The sequence below is a fragment of the Chaetodon trifascialis genome, chromosome 23 (genome assembly GCF_039877785.1).
Source record: "Chaetodon trifascialis isolate fChaTrf1 chromosome 23, fChaTrf1.hap1, whole genome shotgun sequence".
NCBI classification, from domain to species: Eukaryota; Metazoa; Chordata; class Actinopteri; order Chaetodontiformes; family Chaetodontidae; genus Chaetodon; species Chaetodon trifascialis.
In genome coordinates this window covers 2442504-2467189 of record NC_092078.1, presented here as the reverse complement: position 1 = coordinate 2467189, position 24686 = coordinate 2442504, and the positions used below count along the sequence as shown (strand labels likewise).

The window sequence follows — 24686 nt, the reverse complement described above, 5'->3', positions numbered from 1 at the left end:
TACTCTGACGATGCTTTTATAGCAAACTAACATCAAAGCAAACATCCTTTGATCTTGAGCTCTTTTATTTGGCCTTTGATCTAGAGCGATTCCTTTTCAAAGTTGAGACATTGTCGTGTGACGTCATCGCATGACGTCATCGCATGACGTCACGCTCGGAGTGGACAGCGCAACTGACCCAAAAATGCCGGGAAGAAATGACTCGTTAAGCCTCTGCAATCGGAGGAGCCGCATCCTATAATGGTGGAAATGGTGTAACATCAGCCATTGTATTAAATCTATGGTGAAAGATTTAAAGTAACGGCTACAAACAACACGACTAACAATTATTAAATCGGCGTTAACAAATGGAAATCTCATACAGATATCACATACTTGTTCAGCTTTTATTATTGACCTTATTCTTTTGATTGTTTAGGAATTTACTCAGTTCCATGATGCTTTTCAAATCTGTGGTGATGGTATATCTTTGCATTATAGTCAAAGATATCTAAAATCTGGTCCACCTTATTGACACGAATGATTTTCAGTTTTTCTGCTCATTATTTTTACGGCTACAGTCGTGTCCGTCCCATGTTAGAATTACAATTTAAAATTTCAAACATTATTCGGAAAAAAACTCTCATCCCTGCAGCACCACGGCCTGTGCCGATGTTGACATGCACATCCGTGGCGCTGATGAGGAGCGACGCGGAGGCAGCTGCAGAGAGCCACTGAGGATACGATGTTACCATCAACGGGCAGCTGATGACCTCCTGCAGAAACAACCTGCTGCGTTGGGAGCAAGAAACGGGCTTTGTTTTTGAACTCTGATTGTGCTTTTACTGTAAGAAAATCATGGCACTTCTTCCTGCGTATTAAATTAGGGTTTGTAGCCCCCATTTTTAAGACTCAAAATTGATATGAATTGAGGTGCCACATTTTGTGAAAGCAGAGGACTTCAAACAGATTCCACTGAAATGATGGTGTTAGAAATAACCATAGAAAACAATTACCAGTCTTAACAAAATACAACATTACAGTACCTTTGTCCTAAATAAAAAACAACACAAAGCACTTCACAATATCTTACGTGTCCACACGCACACATTGATTCACTGCTGGAAGTGCTACCACGCATGGCGCTACGCCGCTCATCAGGAGCACTTCGGGGCTTAGTGTCTTGTTCGTAATTCATTTCGGAGACGCCAGGGATCGAACTACCAACCCTGCAATTACTGGACAACATGGCTGACATGAGCCTCTGTCAGTGTGCATGTCACGGTCTCATAATAACTCAGCTGACAATAAGAATACAAACTTCTTTCTCAGTGTGTAATCCACACAAATCCTGAACAGGATGAGCTTCACCTGTTAATGTGATTTTGTTCACAACCAAAATAAGTGTTCAACCTGTAAAGCATCCTCTGTGGGACACTTATGTTTTCTAGGTGTACTTCAATGCATTCTCTGCTTTCTATGATAGTATCAAGAAAACCCCTCTGACAATATGCATCATTAACAGCATTACTGTTCTGTTAGGAACATGTTGAAAATGTGTATGGAAACCATTTTGGAAGAAGAAGATTATGAAAAATATGCACCAGCAACATCTGGGGAGAAAAAAAGTTGTTGCTAACTCACTAAATTAAGATAGCTAACAGCCTCACAGACCTAACGTCATAATTTCTTGCTCTAGTTCCATTTTGTTTATTTGATATCTTTTTGAAACTGGATTTCTATATATGTGAACACAACACTTAATCTAACTGTAGTTAAATTGTAACATGAAACATACACAACATACACTTGAAAGCAGTTTTCAATGACATAAGTTCAGATTTATTTTCATATTTTTTTGATTTATTATTTATATCTTATTGTTTTTGTGGTTTACATGATTGGAAATTTTTATCTAACATTTTAGCTTATTATTTAGAATCTTTTCTTTATTCTTTATTGCCCAAATTAATTCTCTATTTCTTATTACTGTTCTTGGTTTAGTGTAGTCGCAAATTTCAAGTCTTGAGTTGGAGTGACTTGACTTTCGAGCTGGAATTGTATGTCCTTCACTGCATTCTGTGCTGCATTCTTCACTGCAGCATCATCTTCCTCTGTGTGGGTCTGACTTAGCTGGATCATCCTAGAGTATCATATGGGACTTGGTCGGGTGGAGGCAGAGGTTTTAAGGTTTGAGGCAGGACGTACCCACCAACAGATATGTAAACATTAGAAGTTTCACGAACTGTGCTGCCTCTATTCAGTGCACCTGGGGTGCCACTGTGGGGAGTATCCAGAGGATGAGGTCTGCCAAGTCCGGTATCTGCAAGAATGTGACTGAGACCATCTTTGGTGGAGGTATTTACATCCTTGGTAGCTAGGTTGTATTTGGGTGGTTTGGAGATGGGAGGGAAGCGGGTGGATGCCAGGCTGTTGCCACAGCGCTCCAGTGTCTTCCTTAGGTCCTCATCGGCCTTGTCAATTGCATGCTGAGCATGCTGACGGAAGTTGCGGTCCCACTCATCATTCTGATGAAGCCTCATTATAGCTTCCTGTTTCTCAGGTTTCGGCTGCTGGAGGCGGGCATGGTTGGCGGCCCTGAGGGAGGCATTCACCTCATTTACGTACATTTTGCGTGCTTTGATCTCTTCATCCTTCAGTCTCATCTCCGCGATGAATGCCTCTGCATTCCGTTCGTCGTGCAGACGCTGCTCCATCCTCATTTTACGCTCCTCTCGTTCCCTTTTCTCTACGTTCAAGGCATGCTCTTCAAGATTCTTTGAAGCATTGCGGAGCGCTTGGACTCGAGAGTCAAGCTTCCTCATCATGCCTTCGTTGTGACACTTTTCAAACATGTTCACATCGACAAGTGACTTCCTGTCTGTCATGAATTTCGTCTTCTCTGCAGCGAGAGTATGGGACAGAGTATCTCTGTCATTCTGTCTGTAGTTTCCTGCCATGGGATCTTTGCTGTAAAAGCGAGTATGTGATGAAATGTCTTTCTGTAGCTCTATTACGGTCTGTACTGTGGTGCTGGTACTCTGACGATGCTTTTATAGCAAACTAACATCAAAGCAAACCTCCTTTGATCTTGAGCTCCTTTATTTGGCCTTTGATCTTGAGCTCTTTTATTTGGCCTTTGATCTAGAGCGATTCCTTTTCAAAGTTGAGACATCGTCGTGTGACGTCATCGCATGACGTCATCGCATGATGTCATCGCATGACGTCACGCTCGGAGTGGACAGCGCAACTGACCCAAAAATGCCGGGAAGAAATGACTCGTTAAGCCTCTGCAATCGGAGGAGCCGCATCCTATAATGGTGGAAATGGTGTAACATCAGCCATTGTATTAAATCTATGGTGAAAGATTTAAAGTAACGGCTACAAACAACACGACTAACAATTATTAAATCGGCGTTAACAAATGGAAATCTCATACAGATATCACATACTTGTTCAGCTTTTATTATTGACCTTATTCTTTTGATTGTTTAGGAATTTACTCAGTTCCATGATGCTTTTCAAATCTGTGGTGATGGTATATCTTTGCATTATAGTCAAAGATATCTAAAATCTGGTCCACCTTATTGACACGAATGATTTTCAGTTTTTCTGCTCATTATTTTTACGGCTACAGTCGTGTCCGTCCCATGTTAGAATTACAATTTAAAATTTCAAACATTATTCGGAAAAAAACTCTCATCCCTGCAGCACCACGGCCTGTGCCGATGTTGACATGCACATCCGTGGCGCTGATGAGGAGCGACGCGGAGGCAGCTGCAGAGAGCCACTGAGGATACGATGTTACCATCAACGGGCAGCTGATGACCTCCTGCAGAAACAACCTGCTGCGTTGGGAGCAAGAAACGGGCTTTGTTTTTGAACTCTGATTGTGCTTTTACTGTAAGAAAATCATGGCACTTCTTCCTGCGTATTAAATTAGGGTTTGTAGCCCCCATTTTTAAGACTCAAAATTGATATGAATTGAGGTGCCACATTTTGTGAAAGCAGAGGACTTCAAACAGATTCCACTGAAATGATGGTGTTAGAAATAACCATAGAAAACAATTACCAGTCTTAACAAAATACAACATTACAGTACCTTTGTCCTAAATAAAAAACAACACAAAGCACTTCACAATATCTTACGTGTCCACACGCACACATTGATTCACTGCTGGAAGTGCTACCACGCATGGCGCTACGCCGCTCATCAGGAGCACTTCGGGGCTTAGTGTCTTGTTCGTAATTCATTTCGGAGACGCCAGGGATCGAACTACCAACCCTGCAATTACTGGACAACATGGCTGACATGAGCCTCTGTCAGTGTGCATGTCACGGTCTCATAATAACTCAGCTGACAATAAGAATACAAACTTCTTTCTCAGTGTGTAATCCACACAAATCCTGAACAGGATGAGCTTCACCTGTTAATGTGATTTTGTTCACAACCAAAATAAGTGTTCAACCTGTAAAGCATCCTCTGTGGGACACTTATGTTTTCTAGGTGTACTTCAATGCATTCTCTGCTTTCTATGATAGTATCAAGAAAACCCCTCTGACAATATGCATCATTAACAGCATTACTGTTCTGTTAGGAACATGTTGAAAATGTGTATGGAAACCATTTTGGAAGAAGAAGATTATGAAAAATATGCACCAGCAACATCTGGGGAGAAAAAAAGTTGTTGCTAACTCACTAAATTAAGATAGCTAACAGCCTCACAGACCTAACGTCATAATTTCTTGCTCTAGTTCCATTTTGTTTATTTGATATCTTTTTGAAACTGGATTTCTATATATGTGAACACAACACTTAATCTAACTGTAGTTAAATTGTAACATGAAACATACACAACATACACTTGAAAGCAGTTTTCAATGACATAAGTTCAGATTTATTTTCATATTTTTTTGATTTATTATTTATATCTTATTGTTTTTGTGGTTTACATGATTGGAAATTTTTATCTAACATTTTAGCTTATTATTTAGAATCTTTTCTTTATTCTTTATTGCCCAAATTAATTCTCTATTTCTTATTACTGTTCTTGGTTTAGTGTAGTCGCAAATTTCAAGTCTTGAGTTGGAGTGACTTGACTTTCGAGCTGGAATTGTATGTCCTTCACTGCATTCTGTGCTGCATTCTTCACTGCAGCATCATCTTCCTCTGTGTGGGTCTGACTTAGCTGGATCATCCTAGAGTATCATATGGGACTTGGTCGGGTGGAGGCAGAGGTTTTAAGGTTTGAGGCAGGACGTACCCACCAACAGATATGTAAACATTAGAAGTTTCACGAACTGTGCTGCCTCTATTCAGTGCACCTGGGGTGCCACTGTGGGGAGTATCCAGAGGATGAGGTCTGCCAAGTCCGGTATCTGCAAGAATGTGACTGAGACCATCTTTGGTGGAGGTATTTACATCCTTGGTAGCTAGGTTGTATTTGGGTGGTTTGGAGATGGGAGGGAAGCGGGTGGATGCCAGGCTGTTGCCACAGCGCTCCAGTGTCTTCCTTAGGTCCTCATCGGCCTTGTCAATTGCATGCTGAGCATGCTGACGGAAGTTGCGGTCCCACTCATCATTCTGATGAAGCCTCATTATAGCTTCCTGTTTCTCAGGTTTCGGCTGCTGGAGGCGGGCATGGTTGGCGGCCCTGAGGGAGGCATTCACCTCATTTACGTACATTTTGCGTGCTTTGATCTCTTCATCCTTCAGTCTCATCTCCGCGATGAATGCCTCTGCATTCCGTTCGTCGTGCAGACGCTGCTCCATCCTCATTTTACGCTCCTCTCGTTCCCTTTTCTCTACGTTCAAGGCATGCTCTTCAAGATTCTTTGAAGCATTGCGGAGCGCTTGGACTCGAGAGTCAAGCTTCCTCATCATGCCTTCGTTGTGACACTTTTCAAACATGTTCACATCGACAAGTGACTTCCTGTCTGTCATGAATTTCGTCTTCTCTGCAGCGAGAGTATGGGACAGAGTATCTCTGTCATTCTGTCTGTAGTTTCCTGCCATGGGATCTTTGCTGTAAAAGCGAGTATGTGATGAAATGTCTTTCTGTAGCTCTATTACGGTCTGTACTGTGGTGCTGGTACTCTGACGATGCTTTTATAGCAAACTAACATCAAAGCAAACCTCCTTTGATCTTGAGCTCCTTTATTTGGCCTTTGATCTTGAGCTCTTTTATTTGGCCTTTGATCTAGAGCGATTCCTTTTCAAAGTTGAGACATCGTCGTGTGACGTCATCGCATGACGTCATCGCATGATGTCATCGCATGACGTCACGCTCGGAGTGGACAGCGCAACTGACCCAAAAATGCCGGGAAGAAATGACTCGTTAAGCCTCTGCAATCGGAGGAGCCGCATCCTATAATGGTGGAAATGGTGTAACATCAGCCATTGTATTAAATCTATGGTGAAAGATTTAAAGTAACGGCTACAAACAACACGACTAACAATTATTAAATCGGCGTTAACAAATGGAAATCTCATACAGATATCACATACTTGTTCAGCTTTTATTATTGACCTTATTCTTTTGATTGTTTAGGAATTTACTCAGTTCCATGATGCTTTTCAAATCTGTGGTGATGGTATATCTTTGCATTATAGTCAAAGATATCTAAAATCTGGTCCACCTTATTGACACGAATGATTTTCAGTTTTTCTGCTCATTATTTTTACGGCTACAGTCGTGTCCGTCCCATGTTAGAATTACAATTTAAAATTTCAAACATTATTCGGAAAAAAACTCTCATCCCTGCAGCACCACGGCCTGTGCCGATGTTGACATGCACATCCGTGGCGCTGATGAGGAGCGACGCGGAGGCAGCTGCAGAGAGCCACTGAGGATACGATGTTACCATCAACGGGCAGCTGATGACCTCCTGCAGAAACAACCTGCTGCGTTGGGAGCAAGAAACGGGCTTTGTTTTTGAACTCTGATTGTGCTTTTACTGTAAGAAAATCATGGCACTTCTTCCTGCGTATTAAATTAGGGTTTGTAGCCCCCATTTTTAAGACTCAAAATTGATATGAATTGAGGTGCCACATTTTGTGAAAGCAGAGGACTTCAAACAGATTCCACTGAAATGATGGTGTTAGAAATAACCATAGAAAACAATTACCAGTCTTAACAAAATACAACATTACAGTACCTTTGTCCTAAATAAAAAACAACACAAAGCACTTCACAATATCTTACGTGTCCACACGCACACATTGATTCACTGCTGGAAGTGCTACCACGCATGGCGCTACGCCGCTCATCAGGAGCACTTCGGGGCTTAGTGTCTTGTTCGTAATTCATTTCGGAGACGCCAGGGATCGAACTACCAACCCTGCAATTACTGGACAACATGGCTGACATGAGCCTCTGTCAGTGTGCATGTCACGGTCTCATAATAACTCAGCTGACAATAAGAATACAAACTTCTTTCTCAGTGTGTAATCCACACAAATCCTGAACAGGATGAGCTTCACCTGTTAATGTGATTTTGTTCACAACCAAAATAAGTGTTCAACCTGTAAAGCATCCTCTGTGGGACACTTATGTTTTCTAGGTGTACTTCAATGCATTCTCTGCTTTCTATGATAATATCAAGAAAACCCCTCTGACAATATGCATCATTAGCAGCATTACTGTTCTGTTAGGAACATGTTGAAAATGTGTATGGAAACCATTTTGGAAGAAGAAGATTATGAAAAATATGCACCAGCAACATCTGGGGAGAAAAAAAGTTGTTGCTAACTCACTAAATTAAGATAGCTAACAGCCTCACAGACCTAACGTCATAATTTCTTGCTCTAGTTCCATTTTGTTTATTTGATATCTTTTTGAAACTGGATTTCTATATATGTGAACACAACACTTAATCTAACTGTAGTTAAATTGTAACATGAAACATACACAACATACACTTGAAAGCAGTTTTCAATGACATAAGTTCAGATTTATTTTCATATTTTTTTGATTTATTATTTATATCTTATTGTTTTTGTGGTTTACATGATTGGAAATTTTTATCTAACATTTTAGCTTATTATTTAGAATCTTTTCTTTATTCTTTATTGCCCAAATTAATTCTCTATTTCTTATTACTGTTCTTGGTTTAGTGTAGTCGCAAATTTCAAGTCTTGAGTTGGAGTGACTTGACTTTCGAGCTGGAATTGTATGTCCTTCACTGCATTCTGTGCTGCATTCTTCACTGCAGCATCATCTTCCTCTGTGTGGGTCTGACTTAGCTGGATCATCCTAGAGTATCATATGGGACTTGGTCGGGTGGAGGCAGAGGTTTTAAGGTTTGAGGCAGGACGTACCCACCAACAGATATGTAAACATTAGAAGTTTCACGAACTGTGCTGCCTCTATTCAGTGCACCTGGGGTGCCACTGTGGGGAGTATCCAGAGGATGAGGTCTGCCAAGTCCGGTATCTGCAAGAATGTGACTGAGACCATCTTTGGTGGAGGTATTTACATCCTTGGTAGCTAGGTTGTATTTGGGTGGTTTGGAGATGGGAGGGAAGCGGGTGGATGCCAGGCTGTTGCCACAGCGCTCCAGTGTCTTCCTTAGGTCCTCATCGGCCTTTTCAATTGCATGCTGAGCATGCTGACGGAAGTTGCGGTCCCACTCATCATTCTGATGAAGCCTCATTATAGCTTCCTGTTTCTCAGGTTTCGGCTGCTGGAGGCGGGCATGGTTGGCGGCCCTGAGGGAGGCATTCACCTCATTTACGTACATTTTGCGTGCTTTGATCTCTTCATCCTTCAGTCTCATCTCCGCGATGAATGCCTCTGCATTCCGTTCGTCGTGCAGACGCTGCTCCATCCTCATTTTACGCTCCTCTCGTTCCCTTTTCTCTACGTTCAAGGCATGCTCTTCAAGATTCTTTGAAGCATTGCGGAGCGCTTGGACTCGAGAGTCAAGCTTCCTCATCATGCCTTCGTTGTGACACTTTTCAAACATGTTCACATCGACAAGTGACTTCCTGTCTGTCATGAATTTCGTCTTCTCTGCAGCGAGAGTATGGGACAGAGTATCTCTGTCATTCTGTCTGTAGTTTCCTGCCATGGGATCTTTGCTGTAAAAGCGAGTATGTGATGAAATGTCTTTCTGTAGCTCTATTACGGTCTGTACTGTGGTGCTGGTACTCTGACGATGCTTTTATAGCAAACTAACATCAAAGCAAACATCCTTTGATCTTGGCTCTTTTATTTGGCCTTTGATCTAGAGCGATTCCTTTTCAAAGTTGAGACATTGTCGTGTGACGTCATCGCATGACGTCACGCTCGGAGTGGACAGCGCAACTGACCCAAAAATGCCGGGAAGAAATGACTCGTTAAGCCTCTGCAATCGGAGGAGCCGCATCCTATAATGGTGGAAATGGTGTAACATCAGCCATTGTATTAAATCTATGGTGAAAGATTTAAAGTAACGGCTACAAACAACACGACTAACAATTATTAAATCGGCGTTAACAAATGGAAATCTCATACAGATATCACATACTTGTTCAGCTTTTATTATTGACCTTATTCTTTTGATTGTTTAGGAATTTACTCAGTTCCATGATGCTTTTCAAATCTGTGGTGATGGTATATCTTTGCATTATAGTCAAAGATATCTAAAATCTGGTCCACCTTATTGACACGAATGATTTTCAGTTTTTCTGCTCATTATTTTTACGGCTACAGTCGTGTCCGTCCCATGTTAGAATTACAATTTAAAATTTCAAACATTATTCGGAAAAAAACTCTCATCCCTGCAGCACCACGGCCTGTGCCGATGTTGACATGCACATCCGTGGCGCTGATGAGGAGCGACGCGGAGGCAGCTGCAGAGAGCCACTGAGGATACGATGTTACCATCAACGGGCAGCTGATGACCTCCTGCAGAAACAACCTGCTGCGTTGGGAGCAAGAAACGGGCTTTGTTTTTGAACTCTGATTGTGCTTTTACTGTAAGAAAATCATGGCACTTCTTCCTGCGTATTAAATTAGGGTTTGTAGCCCCCATTTTTAAGACTCAAAATTGATATGAATTGAGGTGCCACATTTTGTGAAAGCAGAGGACTTCAAACAGATTCCACTGAAATGATGGTGTTAGAAATAACCATAGAAAACAATTACCAGTCTTAACAAAATACAACATTACAGTACCTTTGTCCTAAATAAAAAACAACACAAAGCACTTCACAATATCTTACGTGTCCACACGCACACATTGATTCACTGCTGGAAGTGCTACCACGCATGGCGCTACGCCGCTCATCAGGAGCACTTCGGGGCTTAGTGTCTTGTTCGTAATTCATTTCGGAGACGCCAGGGATCGAACTACCAACCCTGCAATTACTGGACAACATGGCTGACATGAGCCTCTGTCAGTGTGCATGTCACGGTCTCATAATAACTCAGCTGACAATAAGAATACAAACTTCTTTCTCAGTGTGTAATCCACACAAATCCTGAACAGGATGAGCTTCACCTGTTAATGTGATTTTGTTCACAACCAAAATAAGTGTTCAACCTGTAAAGCATCCTCTGTGGGACACTTATGTTTTCTAGGTGTACTTCAATGCATTCTCTGCTTTCTATGATAATATCAAGAAAACCCCTCTGACAATATGCATCATTAACAGCATTACTGTTCTGTTAGGAACATGTTGAAAATGTGTATGGAAACCATTTTGGAAGAAGAAGATTATGAAAAATATGCACCAGCAACATCTGGGGAGAAAAAAAGTTGTTGCTAACTCACTAAATTAAGATAGCTAACAGCCTCACAGACCTAACGTCATAATTTCTTGCTCTAGTTCCATTTTGTTTATTTGATATCTTTTTGAAACTGGATTTCTATATATGTGAACACAACACTTAATCTAACTGTAGTTAAATTGTAACATGAAACATACACAACATACACTTGAAAGCAGTTTTCAATGACATAAGTTCAGATTTATTTTCATATTTTTTTGATTTATTATTTATATCTTATTGTTTTTGTGGTTTACATGATTGGAAATTTTTATCTAACATTTTAGCTTATTATTTAGAATCTTTTCTTTATTCTTTATTGCCCAAATTAATCCTCTATTTCTTATTACTGTTCTTGGTTTAGTGTAGTCGCAAATTTCAAGTCTTGAGTTGGAGTGACTTGACTTTCGAGCTGGAATTGTATGTCCTTCACTGCATTCTGTGCTGCATTCTTCACTGCAGCATCATCTTCCTCTGTGTGGGTCTGACTTAGCTGGATCATCCTAGAGTATCATATGGGACTTGGTCGGGTGGAGGCAGAGGTTTTAAGGTTTGAGGCAGGACGTACCCACCAACAGATATGTAAACATTAGAAGTTTCACGAACTGTGCTGCCTCTATTCAGTGCACCTGGGGTGCCACTGTGGGGAGTATCCAGAGGATGAGGTCTGCCAAGTCCGGTATCTGCAAGAATGTGACTGAGACCATCTTTGGTGGAGGTATTTACATCCTTGGTAGCTAGGTTGTATTTGGGTGGTTTGGAGATGGGAGGGAAGCGGGTGGATGCCAGGCTGTTGCCACAGCGCTCCAGTGTCTTCCTTAGGTCCTCATCGGCCTTGTCAATTGCATGCTGAGCATGCTGACGGAAGTTGCGGTCCCACTCATCATTCTGATGAAGCCTCATTATAGCTTCCTGTTTCTCAGGTTTCGGCTGCTGGAGGCGGGCATGGTTGGCGGCCCTGAGGGAGGCATTCACCTCATTTACGTACATTTTGCGTGCTTTGATCTCTTCATCCTTCAGTCTCATCTCCGCGATGAATGCCTCTGCATTCCGTTCGTCGTGCAGACGCTGCTCCATCCTCATTTTACGCTCCTCTCGTTCCCTTTTCTCTACGTTCAAGGCATGCTCTTCAAGATTCTTTGAAGCATTGCGGAGCGCTTGGACTCGAGAGTCAAGCTTCCTCATCATGCCTTCGTTGTGACACTTTTCAAACATGTTCACATCGACAAGTGACTTCCTGTCTGTCATGAATTTCGTCTTCTCTGCAGCGAGAGTATGGGACAGAGTATCTCTGTCATTCTGTCTGTAGTTTCCTGCCATGGGATCTTTGCTGTAAAAGCGAGTATGTGATGAAATGTCTTTCTGTAGCTCTATTACGGTCTGTACTGTGGTGCTGGTACTCTGACGATGCTTTTATAGCAAACTAACATCAAAGCAAACATCCTTTGATCTTGAGCTCTTTTATTTGGCCTTTGATCTAGAGCGATTCCTTTTCAAAGTTGAGACATTGTCGTGTGACGTCATCGCATGACGTCACGCTCGGAGTGGACAGCGCAACTGACCCAAAAATGCCGGGAAGAAATGACTCGTTAAGCCTCTGCAATCGGAGGAGCCGCATCCTATAATGGTGGAAATGGTGTAACATCAGCCATTGTATTAAATCTATGGTGAAAGATTTAAAGTAACAGCTACAAACAACACGACTAACAATTATTAAATCGGCGTTAACAAATGGAAATCTCATACAGATATCACATACTTGTTCAGCTTTTATTATTGACCTTATTCTTTTGATTGTTTAGGAATTTACTCAGTTCCATGATGCTTTTCAAATCTGTGGTGATGGTATATCTTTGCATTATAGTCAAAGATATCTAAAATCTGGTCCACCTTATTGACACGAATGATTTTCAGTTTTTCTGCTCATTATTTTTACGGCTACAGTCGTGTCCGTCCCATGTTAGAATTACAATTTAAAATTTCAAACATTATTCGGAAAAAAACTCTCATCCCTGCAGCACCACGGCCTGTGCCGATGTTGACATGCACATCCGTGGCGCTGATGAGGAGCGACGCGGAGGCAGCTGCAGAGAGCCACTGAGGATACGATGTTACCATCAACGGGCAGCTGATGACCTCCTGCAGAAACAACCTGCTGCGTTGGGAGCAAGAAACGGGCTTTGTTTTTGAACTCTGATTGTGCTTTTACTGTAAGAAAATCATGGCACTTCTTCCTGCGTATTAAATTAGGGTTTGTAGCCCCCATTTTTAAGACTCAAAATTGATATGAATTGAGGTGCCACATTTTGTGAAAGCAGAGGACTTCAAACAGATTCCACTGAAATGATGGTGTTAGAAATAACCATAGAAAACAATTACCAGTCTTAACAAAATACAACATTACAGTACCTTTGTCCTAAATAAAAAACAACACAAAGCACTTCACAATATCTTACGTGTCCACACGCACACATTGATTCACTGCTGGAAGTGCTACCACGCATGGCGCTACGCCGCTCATCAGGAGCACTTCGGGGCTTAGTGTCTTGTTCGTAATTCATTTCGGAGACGCCAGGGATCGAACTACCAACCCTGCAATTACTGGACAACATGGCTGACATGAGCCTCTGTCAGTGTGCATGTCACGGTCTCATAATAACTCAGCTGACAATAAGAATACAAACTTCTTTCTCAGTGTGTAATCCACACAAATCCTGAACAGGATGAGCTTCACCTGTTAATGTGATTTTGTTCACAACCAAAATAAGTGTTCAACCTGTAAAGCATCCTCTGTGGGACACTTATGTTTTCTAGGTGTACTTCAATGCATTCTCTGCTTTCTATGATAGTATCAAGAAAACCCCTCTGACAATATGCATCATTAACAGCATTACTGTTCTGTTAGGAACATGTTGAAAATGTGTATGGAAACCATTTTGGAAGAAGAAGATTATGAAAAATATGCACCAGCAACATCTGGGGAGAAAAAAAGTTGTTGCTAACTCACTAAATTAAGATAGCTAACAGCCTCACAGACCTAACGTCATAATTTCTTGCTCTAGTTCCATTTTGTTTATTTGATATCTTTTTGAAACTGGATTTCTATATATGTGAACACAACACTTAATCTAACTGTAGTTAAATTGTAACATGAAACATACACAACATACACTTGAAAGCAGTTTTCAATGACATAAGTTCAGATTTATTTTCATATTTTTTTGATTTATTATTTATATCTTATTGTTTTTGTGGTTTACATGATTGGAAATTTTTATCTAACATTTTAGCTTATTATTTAGAATCTTTTCTTTATTCTTTATTGCCCAAATTAATTCTCTATTTCTTATTACTGTTCTTGGTTTAGTGTAGTCGCAAATTTCAAGTCTTGAGTTGGAGTGACTTGACTTTCGAGCTGGAATTGTATGTCCTTCACTGCATTCTGTGCTGCATTCTTCACTGCAGCATCATCTTCCTCTGTGTGGGTCTGACTTAGCTGGATCATCCTAGAGTATCATATGGGACTTGGTCGGGTGGAGGCAGAGGTTTTAAGGTTTGAGGCAGGACGTACCCACCAACAGATATGTAAACATTAGAAGTTTCACGAACTGTGCTGCCTCTATTCAGTGCACCTGGGGTGCCACTGTGGGGAGTATCCAGAGGATGAGGTCTGCCAAGTCCGGTATCTGCAAGAATGTGACTGAGACCATCTTTGGTGGAGGTATTTACATCCTTGGTAGCTAGGTTGTATTTGGGTGGTTTGGAGATGGGAGGGAAGCGGGTGGATGCCAGGCTGTTGCCACAGCGCTCCAGTGTCTTCCTTAGGTCCTCATCGGCCTTGTCAATTGCATGCTGAGCATGCTGACGGAAGTTGCGGTCCCACTCATCATTCTGATGAAGCCTCATTATAGCTTCCTGTTTCTCAGGTTTCGGCTGCTGGAGGCGGGCATGGTTGGCGGCCCTGAGGGAGGCATTCACCTCATTTACGTACATTTTGCGTGCTTTGATCTCTTCATCCTTCAGTCTCATCTCCGCGATGAATGCCTCTGCATTCCGTTCGTCGTGCAGACGCTGCTCCATCCTCATTTTACGCTCCTCTCGTTCCCTTTTCTCTACGTTCAAGGCATGCTCTTCAAGATTCTTTGAAGCATTGCGGAGCGCTTGGACTCGAGAGTCAAGCTTCCTCATCATGCCTTCGTTGTGACACTTTTCAAACATGTTCACATCGACAAGTGACTTCCTGTCTGTCATGAATTTCGTCTTCTCTGCAGCGAGAGTATGGGACAGAGTATCTCTGTCATTCTGTCTGTAGTTTCCTGCCATGGGATCTTTGCTGTAAAAGCGAGTATGTGATGAAATGTCTTTCTGTAGCTCTATTACGGTCTGTACTGTGGTGCTGGTACTCTGACGATGCTTTTATAGCAAACTAACATCAAAGCAAACCTCCTTTGATCTTGAGCTCCTTTATTTGGCCTTTGATCTTGAGCTCTTTTATTTGGCCTTTGATCTAGAGCGATTCCTTTTCAAAGTTGAGACATCGTCGTGTGACGTCATCGCATGACGTCATCGCATGATGTCATCGCATGACGTCACGCTCGGAGTGGACAGCGCAACTGACCCAAAAATGCCGGGAAGAAATGACTCGTTAAGCCTCTGCAATCGGAGGAGCCGCATCCTATAATGGTGGAAATGGTGTAACATCAGCCATTGTATTAAATCTATGGTGAAAGATTTAAAGTAACGGCTACAAACAACACGACTAACAATTATTAAATCGGCGTTAACAAATGGAAATCTCATACAGATATCACATACTTGTTCAGCTTTTATTATTGACCTTATTCTTTTGATTGTTTAGGAATTTACTCAGTTCCATGATGCTTTTCAAATCTGTGGTGATGGTATATCTTTGCATTATAGTCAAAGATATCTAAAATCTGGTCCACCTTATTGACACGAATGATTTTCAGTTTTTCTGCTCATTATTTTTACGGCTACAGTCGTGTCCGTCCCATGTTAGAATTACAATTTAAAATTTCAAACATTATTCGGAAAAAAACTCTCATCCCTGCAGCACCACGGCCTGTGCCGATGTTGACATGCACATCCGTGGCGCTGATGAGGAGCGACGCGGAGGCAGCTGCAGAGAGCCACTGAGGATACGATGTTACCATCAACGGGCAGCTGATGACCTCCTGCAGAAACAACCTGCTGCGTTGGGAGCAAGAAACGGGCTTTGTTTTTGAACTCTGATTGTGCTTTTACTGTAAGAAAATCATGGCACTTCTTCCTGCGTATTAAATTAGGGTTTGTAGCCCCCATTTTTAAGACTCAAAATTGATATGAATTGAGGTGCCACATTTTGTGAAAGCAGAGGACTTCAAACAGATTCCACTGAAATGATGGTGTTAGAAATAACCATAGAAAACAATTACCAGTCTTAACAAAATACAACATTACAGTACCTTTGTCCTAAATAAAAAACAACACAAAGCACTTCACAATATCTTACGTGTCCACACGCACACATTGATTCACTGCTGGAAGTGCTACCACGCATGGCGCTACGCCGCTCATCAGGAGCACTTCGGGGCTTAGTGTCTTGTTCGTAATTCATTTCGGAGACGCCAGGGATCGAACTACCAACCCTGCAATTACTGGACAACATGGCTGACATGAGCCTCTGTCAGTGTGCATGTCACGGTCTCATAATAACTCAGCTGACAATAAGAATACAAACTTCTTTCTCAGTGTGTAATCCACACAAATCCTGAACAGGATGAGCTTCACCTGTTAATGTGATTTTGTTCACAACCAAAATAAGTGTTCAACCTGTAAAGCATCCTCTGTGGGACACTTATGTTTTCTAGGTGTACTTCAATGCATTCTCTGCTTTCTATGATAGTATCAAGAAAACCCCTCTGACAATATGCATCATTAACAGCATTACTGTTCTGTTAGGAACATGTTGAAAATGTGTATGGAAACCATTTTGGAAGAAGAAGATTATGAAAAATATGCACCAGCAACATCTGGGGAGAAAAAAAGTTGTTGCTAACTCACTAAATTAAGATAGCTAACAGCCTCACAGACCTAACGTCATAATTTCTTGCTCTAGTTCCATTTTGTTTATTTGATATCTTTTTGAAACTGGATTTCTATATATGTGAACACAACACAATCTAACTGTAGTTAAATTGTAACATGAAACATACACAACATACACTTGAAAGCAGTTTTCAATGACATAAGTTCAGATTTATTTTCATATTTTTTTGATTTATTATTTATATCTTATTGTTTTTGTGGTTTACATGATTGGAAATTTTTATCTAACATTTTAGCTTATTATTTAGAATCTTTTCTTTATTCTTTATTGCCCAAATTAATTCTCTATTTCTTATTACTGTTCTTGGTTTAGTGTAGTCGCAAATTTCAAGTCTTGAGTTGGAGTGACTTGACTTTCGAGCTGGAATTGTATGTCCTTCACTGCATTCTGTGCTGCATTCTTCACTGCAGCATCATCTTCCTCTGTGTGGGTCTGACTTAGCTGGATCATCCTAGAGTATCATATGGGACTTGGTCGGGTGGAGGCAGAGGTTTTAAGGTTTGAGGCAGGACGTACCCACCAACAGATATGTAAACATTAGAAGTTTCACGAACTGTGCTGCCTCTATTCAGTGCACCTGGGGTGCCACTGTGGGGAGTATCCAGAGGATGAGGTCTGCCAAGTCCGGTATCTGCAAGAATGTGACTGAGACCATCTTTGGTGGAGGTATTTACATCCTTGGTAGCTAGGTTGTATTTGGGTGGTTTGGAGATGGGAGGGAAGCGGGTGGATGCCAGGCTGTTGCCACAGCGCTCCAGTGTCTTCCTTAGGTCCTCATCGGCCTTGTCAATTGCATGCTGAGCATGCTGACGGAAGTTGCGGTCCCACTCATCATTCTGATGAAGCCTCATTATAGCTTCCTGTTTCTCAGGTTTCGGCTGCTGGAGGCGGGCATGGTTGGCGGCCCTGAGGGAGGCATTCACCTCATTTACGTACATTTTGCGTGCTTTGATCTCTTCATCCTTCAGTCTCATCTCCGCGATGAATGCCTCTGCATTCCGTTCGTCGTGCAGACGCTGCTCCATCCTCATTTTACGCTCCTCTCGTTCCCTTTTCTCTACGTTCAAGGCATGCTCTTCAAGATTCTTTGAAGCATTGCGGAGCGCTTGGACTCGAGAGTCAAGCTTCCTCATCATGCCTTCGTTGTGACACTTTTCAAACATGTTCACATCGACAAGTGACTTCCTGTCTGTCATGAATTTCGTCTTCTCTGCAGCGAGAGTATGGGACAGAGTATCTCTGTCATTCTGTCTGTAGTTTCCTGCCATGGGATCTTTGCTGTAAAAGCGAGTATGTGATGAAATGTCTTTCTGTAGCTCTATTACGGTCTGTACTGTGGTGCTGGTACTCTGACGATGCTTTTATAGCAAACTAACATCAAAGCAAACCTCCTTTGATCTTGAGCTCCTTTATTTGGCCTTTGATCTTGAGCTCTTTTATTTGGCCTTTGATCTAGAGCGATTCCTTTTCAAAGTTGAGACATCGTCGTGTGACGTCATCGCATGACGTCATCGCATGATGTCATCGCATGACGTCACGCTCGGAGTGGACAGCGCAACTGACCCAAAAATGCCGGGAAGAAATGACTCGTTAAGCCTCTGCAATCGGAGGAGCCGCATCCTATAATGGTGGAAATGGTGTAACATCAGCCATTGTATTAAATCTATGGTGAAAGATTTAAAGTAACGGCTACAAACAACACGACTAACAATTATTAAATCGGCGTTAACAAATGGAAATCTCATACAGATATCACATACTTGTTCAGCTTTTATTATTGACCTTATTCTTTTGATTGTTTAGGAATTTACTCAGTTCCATGATGCTTTTCAAATCTGTGGTGATGGTATATCTTTGCATTATAGTCAAAGATATCTAAAATCTGGTCCACCTTATTGACACGAATGATTTTCAGTTTTTCTGCTCATTATTTTTACGGCTACAGTCGTGTCCGTCCCATGTTAGAATTACAATTTAAAATTTCAAACATTATTCGGAAAAAAACTCTCATCCCTGCAGCACCACGGCCTGTGCCGATGTTGACATGCACATCCGTGGCGCTGATGAGGAGCGACGCGGAGGCAGCTGCAGAGAGCCACTGAGGATACGATGTTACCATCAACGGGCAGCTGATGACCTCCTGCAGAAACAACCTGCTGCGTTGGGAGCAAGAAACGGGCTTTGTTTTTGAACTCTGATTGTGCTTTTACTGTAAGAAAATCATGGCACTTCTTCCTGCGTATTAAATTAGGGTTTGTAGCCCCCATTTTTAAGACTCAAAATTGATATGAATTGAGGTGCCACATTTTGTGAAAGCAGAGGACTTCAAACAGATTCCACTGAAATGATGGTGTTAGAAATAACCATAGAAAACAATTACCAGTCTTAACAAAATACAACATTACAGTACCTTTGTCCTAAATAAAAAACAACACAAAGCACTTCACAATATCTTACGTGTCCACACGCACACATTGATTCACTGCTGGAAGTGCTACCACGCATGGCGCTACGCCGCTCATCAGGAGCACTTCGGGGCTTAGTGTCTTGTTCGTAATTCATTTCGGAGACGCCAGGGATCGAACTACCAACCCTGCAATTACTGGACAACATGGCTGACATGAGCCTCTGTCAGTGTGCATGTCACGGTCTCATAATAACTCAGCTGACAATAAGAATACAAACTTCTTTCTCAGTGTGTAATCCACACAAATCCTGAACAGGATGAGCTTCACCTGTTAATGTGATTTTGTTCACAACCAAAATAAGTGTTCAACCTGTAAAGCATCCTCTGTGGGACACTTATGTTTTCTAGGTGTACTTCAATGCATTCTCTGCTTTCTATGATAGTATCAAGAAAACCCCTCTGACAATATGCATCATTAACAGCATTACTGTTCTGTTAGGAACATGTTGAAAATGTGTATGGAAACCATTTTGGAAGAAGAAGATTATGAAAAATATGCACCAGCAACATCTGGGGAGAAAAAAAGTTGTTGCTAACTCACTAAATTAAGATAGCTAACAGCCTCACAGACCTAACGTCATAATTTCTTGCTCTAGTTCCATTTTGTTTATTTGATATCTTTTTGAAACTGGATTTCTATATATGTGAACACAACACTTAATCTAACTGTAGTTAAATTGTAACATGAAACATACACAACATACACTTGAAAGCAGTTTTCAATGACATAAGTTCAGATTTATTTTCATATTTTTTTGATTTATTATTTATATCTTATTGTTTTTGTGGTTTACATGATTGGAAATTTTTATCTAACATTTTAGCTTATTATTTAGAATCTTTTCTTTATTCTTTATTGCCCAAATTAATTCTCTATTTCTTATTACTGTTCTTGGTTTAGTGTAGTCGCAAATTTCAAGTCTTGAGTTGGAGTGACTTGACTTTCGAGCTGGAATTGTATGTCCTTCACTGCATTCTGTGCTGCATTCTTCACTGCAGCATCATCTTCCTCTGTGTGGGTCTGACTTAGCTGGATCATCCTAGAGTATCATATGGGACTTGGTCGGGTGGAGGCAGAGGTTTTAAGGTTTGAGGCAGGACGTACCCACCAACAGATATGTAAACATTAGAAGTTTCACGAACTGTGCTGCCTCTATTCAGTGCACCTGGGGTGCCACTGTGGGGAGTATCCAGAGGATGAGGTCTGCCAAGTCCGGTATCTGCAAGAATGTGACTGAGACCATCTTTGGTGGAGGTATTTACATCCTTGGTAGCTAGGTTGTATTTGGGTGGTTTGGAGATGGGAGGGAAGCGGGTGGATGCCAGGCTGTTGCCACAGCGCTCCAGTGTCTTCCTTAGGTCCTCATCGGCCTTGTCAATTGCATGCTGAGCATGCTGACGGAAGTTGCGGTCCCACTCATCATTCTGATGAAGCCTCATTATAGCTTCCTGTTTCTCAGGTTTCGGCTGCTGGAGGCGGGCATGGTTGGCGGCCCTGAGGGAGGCATTCACCTCATTTACGTACATTTTGCGTGCTTTGATCTCTTCATCCTTCAGTCTCATCTCCGCGATGAATGCCTCTGCATTCCGTTCGTCGTGCAGACGCTGCTCCATCCTCATTTTACGCTCCTCTCGTTCCCTTTTCTCTACGTTCAAGGCATGCTCTTCAAGATTCTTTGAAGCATTGCGGAGCGCTTGGACTCGAGAGTCAAGCTTCCTCATCATGCCTTCGTTGTGACACTTTTCAAACATGTTCACATCGACAAGTGACTTCCTGTCTGTCATGAATTTCGTCTTCTCTGCAGCGAGAGTATGGGACAGAGTATCTCTGTCATTCTGTCTGTAGTTTCCTGCCATGGGATCTTTGCTGTAAAAGCGAGTATGTGATGAAATGTCTTTCTGTAGCTCTATTACGGTCTGTACTGTGGTGCTGGTACTCTGACGATGCTTTTATAGCAAACTAACATCAAAGCAAACCTCCTTTGATCTTGAGCTCCTTTATTTGGCCTTTGATCTTGAGCTCTTTTATTTGGCCTTTGATCTAGAGCGATTCCTTTTCAAAGTTGAGACATCGTCGTGTGACGTCATCGCATGACGTCATCGCATGATGTCATCGCATGACGTCACGCTCGGAGTGGACAGCGCAACTGACCCAAAAATGCCGGGAAGAAATGACTCGTTAAGCCTCTGCAATCGGAGGAGCCGCATCCTATAATGGTGGAAATGGTGTAACATCAGCCATTGTATTAAATCTATGGTGAAAGATTTAAAGTAACGGCTACAAACAACACGACTAACAATTATTAAATCGGCGTTAACAAATGGAAATCTCATACAGATATCACATACTTGTTCAGCTTTTATTATTGACCTTATTCTTTTGATTGTTTAGGAATTTACTCAGTTCCATGATGCTTTTCAAATCTGTGGTGATGGTATATCTTTGCATTATAGTCAAAGATATCTAAAATCTGGTCCACCTTATTGACACGAATGATTTTCAGTTTTTCTGCTCATTATTTTTACGGCTACAGTCGTGTCCGTCCCATGTTAGAATTACAATTTAAAATTTCAAACATTATTCGGAAAAAAACTCTCATCCCTGCAGCACCACGGCCTGTGCCGATGTTGACATGCACATCCGTGGCGCTGATGAGGAGCGACGCGGAGGCAGCTGCAGAGAGCCACTGAGGATACGATGTTACCATCAACGGGCAGCTGATGACCTCCTGCAGAAACAACCTGCTGCGTTGGGAGCAAGAAACGGGCTTTGTTTTTGAACTCTGATTGTGCTTTTACTGTAAGAAAATCATGGCACTTCTTCCTGCGTATTAAATTAGGGTTTGTAGCCCCCATTTTTAAGACTCAAAATTGATATGAATTGAGGTGCCACATTTTGTGAAAGCAGAGGACTTCAAACAGATTCCACTGAAATGATGGTGTTAGAAATAACCATAGAAAACAATTACCAGTCTTAACAAAATACAACATTACAGTACCTTTGTCCTAAATAAAAAACAACACAAAGCACTTCACAATATCTTACGTGTCCACACGCACACATTGATTCACTGCTGGAAGTGCTACCACGCATGGCGCTACGCCGCTCATCAGGAGCACTTCGGGGCTTAGTGTCTTGTTCGTAATTCATTTCGGAGACGCCAGGGATCGAACTACCAACCCTGCAATTACTGGACAACATGGCTGACATGAGCCTCTGTCAGTGTGCATGTCACGGTCTCATAATAACTCAGCTGACAATAAGAATACAAACTTCTTTCTCAGTGTGTAATCCACACAAATCCTGAACAGGATGAGCTTCACCTGTTAATGTGATTTTGTTCACAACCAAAATAAGTGTTCAACCTGTAAAGCATCCTCTGTGGGACACTTATGTTTTCTAGGTGTACTTCAATGCATTCTCTGCTTTCTATGATAGTATCAAGAAAACCCCTCTGACAATATGCATCATTAGCAGCATTACTGTTCTGTTAGGAACATGTTGAAAATGTGTATGGAAACCATTTTGGAAGAAGAAGATTATGAAAAATATGCACCAGCAACATCTGGGGAGAAAAAAAGTTGTTGCTAACTCACTAAATTAAGATAGCTAACAGCCTCACAGACCTAACGTCATAATTTCTTGCTCTAGTTCCATTTTGTTTATTTGATATCTTTTTGAAACTGGATTTCTATATATGTGAACACAACACTTAATCTAACTGTAGTTAAATTGTAACATGAAACATACACAACATACACTTGAAAGCAGTTTTCAATGACATAAGTTCAGATTTATTTTCATATTTTTTTGATTTATTATTTATATCTTATTGTTTTTGTGGTTTACATGATTGGAAATTTTTATCTAACATTTTAGCTTATTATTTAGAATCTTTTCTTTATTCTTTATTGCCCAAATTAATTCTCTATTTCTTATAACTGTTCTTGGTTTAGTGTAGTCGCAAATTTCAAGTCTTGAGTTGGAGTGACTTGACTTTCGAGCTGGAATTGTATGTCCTTCACTGCATTCTGTGCTGCATTCTTCACTGCAGCATCATCTTCCTCTGTGTGGGTCTGACTTAGCTGGATCATCCTAGAGTATCATATGGGACTTGGTCGGGTGGAGGCAGAGGTTTTAAGGTTTGAGGCAGGACGTACCCACCAACAGATATGTAAACATTAGAAGTTTCACGAACTGTGCTGCCTCTATTCAGTGCACCTGGGGTGCCACTGTGGGGAGTATCCAGAGGATGAGGTCTGCCAAGTCCGGTATCTGCAAGAATGTGACTGAGACCATCTTTGGTGGAGGTATTTACATCCTTGGTAGCTAGGTTGTATTTGGGTGGTTTGGAGATGGGAGGGAAGCGGGTGGATGCCAGGCTGTTGCCACAGCGCTCCAGTGTCTTCCTTAGGTCCTCATCGGCCTTTTCAATTGCATGCTGAGCATGCTGACGGAAGTTGCGGTCCCACTCATCATTCTGATGAAGCCTCATTATAGCTTCCTGTTTCTCAGGTTTCGGCTGCTGGAGGCGGGCATGGTTGGCGGCCCTGAGGGAGGCATTCACCTCATTTACGTACATTTTGCGTGCTTTGATCTCTTCATCCTTCAGTCTCATCTCCGCGATGAATGCCTCTGCATTCCGTTCGTCGTGCAGACGCTGCTCCATCCTCATTTTACGCTCCTCTCGTTCCCTTTTCTCTACGTTCAAGGCATGCTCTTCAAGATTCTTTGAAGCATTGCGGAGCGCTTGGACTCGAGAGTCAAGCTTCCTCATCATGCCTTCGTTGTGACACTTTTCAAACATGTTCACATCGACAAGTGACTTCCTGTCTGTCATGAATTTCGTCTTCTCTGCAGCGAGAGTATGGGACAGAGTATCTCTGTCATTCTGTCTGTAGTTTCCTGCCATGGGATCTTTGCTGTAAAAGCGAGTATGTGATGAAATGTCTTTCTGTAGCTCTATTACGGTCTGTACTGTGGTGCTGGTACTCTGACGATGCTTTTATAGCAAACTAACATCAAAGCAAACCTCCTTTGATCTTGAGCTCCTTTATTTGGCCTTTGATCTTGAGCTCTTTTATTTGGCCTTTGATCTAGAGCGATTCCTTTTCAAAGTTGAGACATCGTCGTGTGACGTCATCGCATGACGTCATCGCATGACGTCACGCTCGGAGTGGACAGCGCAACTGACCCAAAAATGCCGGGAAGAAATGACTCGTTAAGCCTCTGCAATCGGAGGAGCCGCATCCTATAATGGTGGAAATGGTGTAACATCAGCCATTGTATTAAATCTATGGTGAAAGATTTAAAGTAACAGCTACAAACAACACGACTAACAATTATTAAATCGGCGTTAACAAATGGAAATCTCAT

At 41.8% G+C, this 24686-nt stretch overlaps 1 protein-coding gene across 1 annotated transcript in view; it reads right to left on the bottom strand.

Moving 5' to 3' along the window:
- LOC139351753 (trichohyalin-like) overlaps positions 1 to 24686 on the bottom strand; it is a 28059-nt gene that overhangs the window by 899 nt on the left and 2474 nt on the right. Inside the window, exons 2-9 of the mRNA XM_070993757.1 lie at positions 23532 to 24164; positions 20476 to 21108; positions 17420 to 18052; positions 14366 to 14998; positions 11363 to 11995; positions 8361 to 8993; positions 5305 to 5937; positions 2249 to 2881 (exon numbers count right to left, since the gene is read on the bottom strand). Coding sequence (XP_070849858.1) covers positions 2249 to 2881; positions 5305 to 5937; positions 8361 to 8993; positions 11363 to 11995; positions 14366 to 14998; positions 17420 to 18052; positions 20476 to 21108; positions 23532 to 24164 — 5064 coding nt within the window. The remainder of the gene's footprint in view (positions 1 to 2248; positions 2882 to 5304; positions 5938 to 8360; positions 8994 to 11362; positions 11996 to 14365; positions 14999 to 17419; positions 18053 to 20475; positions 21109 to 23531; positions 24165 to 24686) is intronic.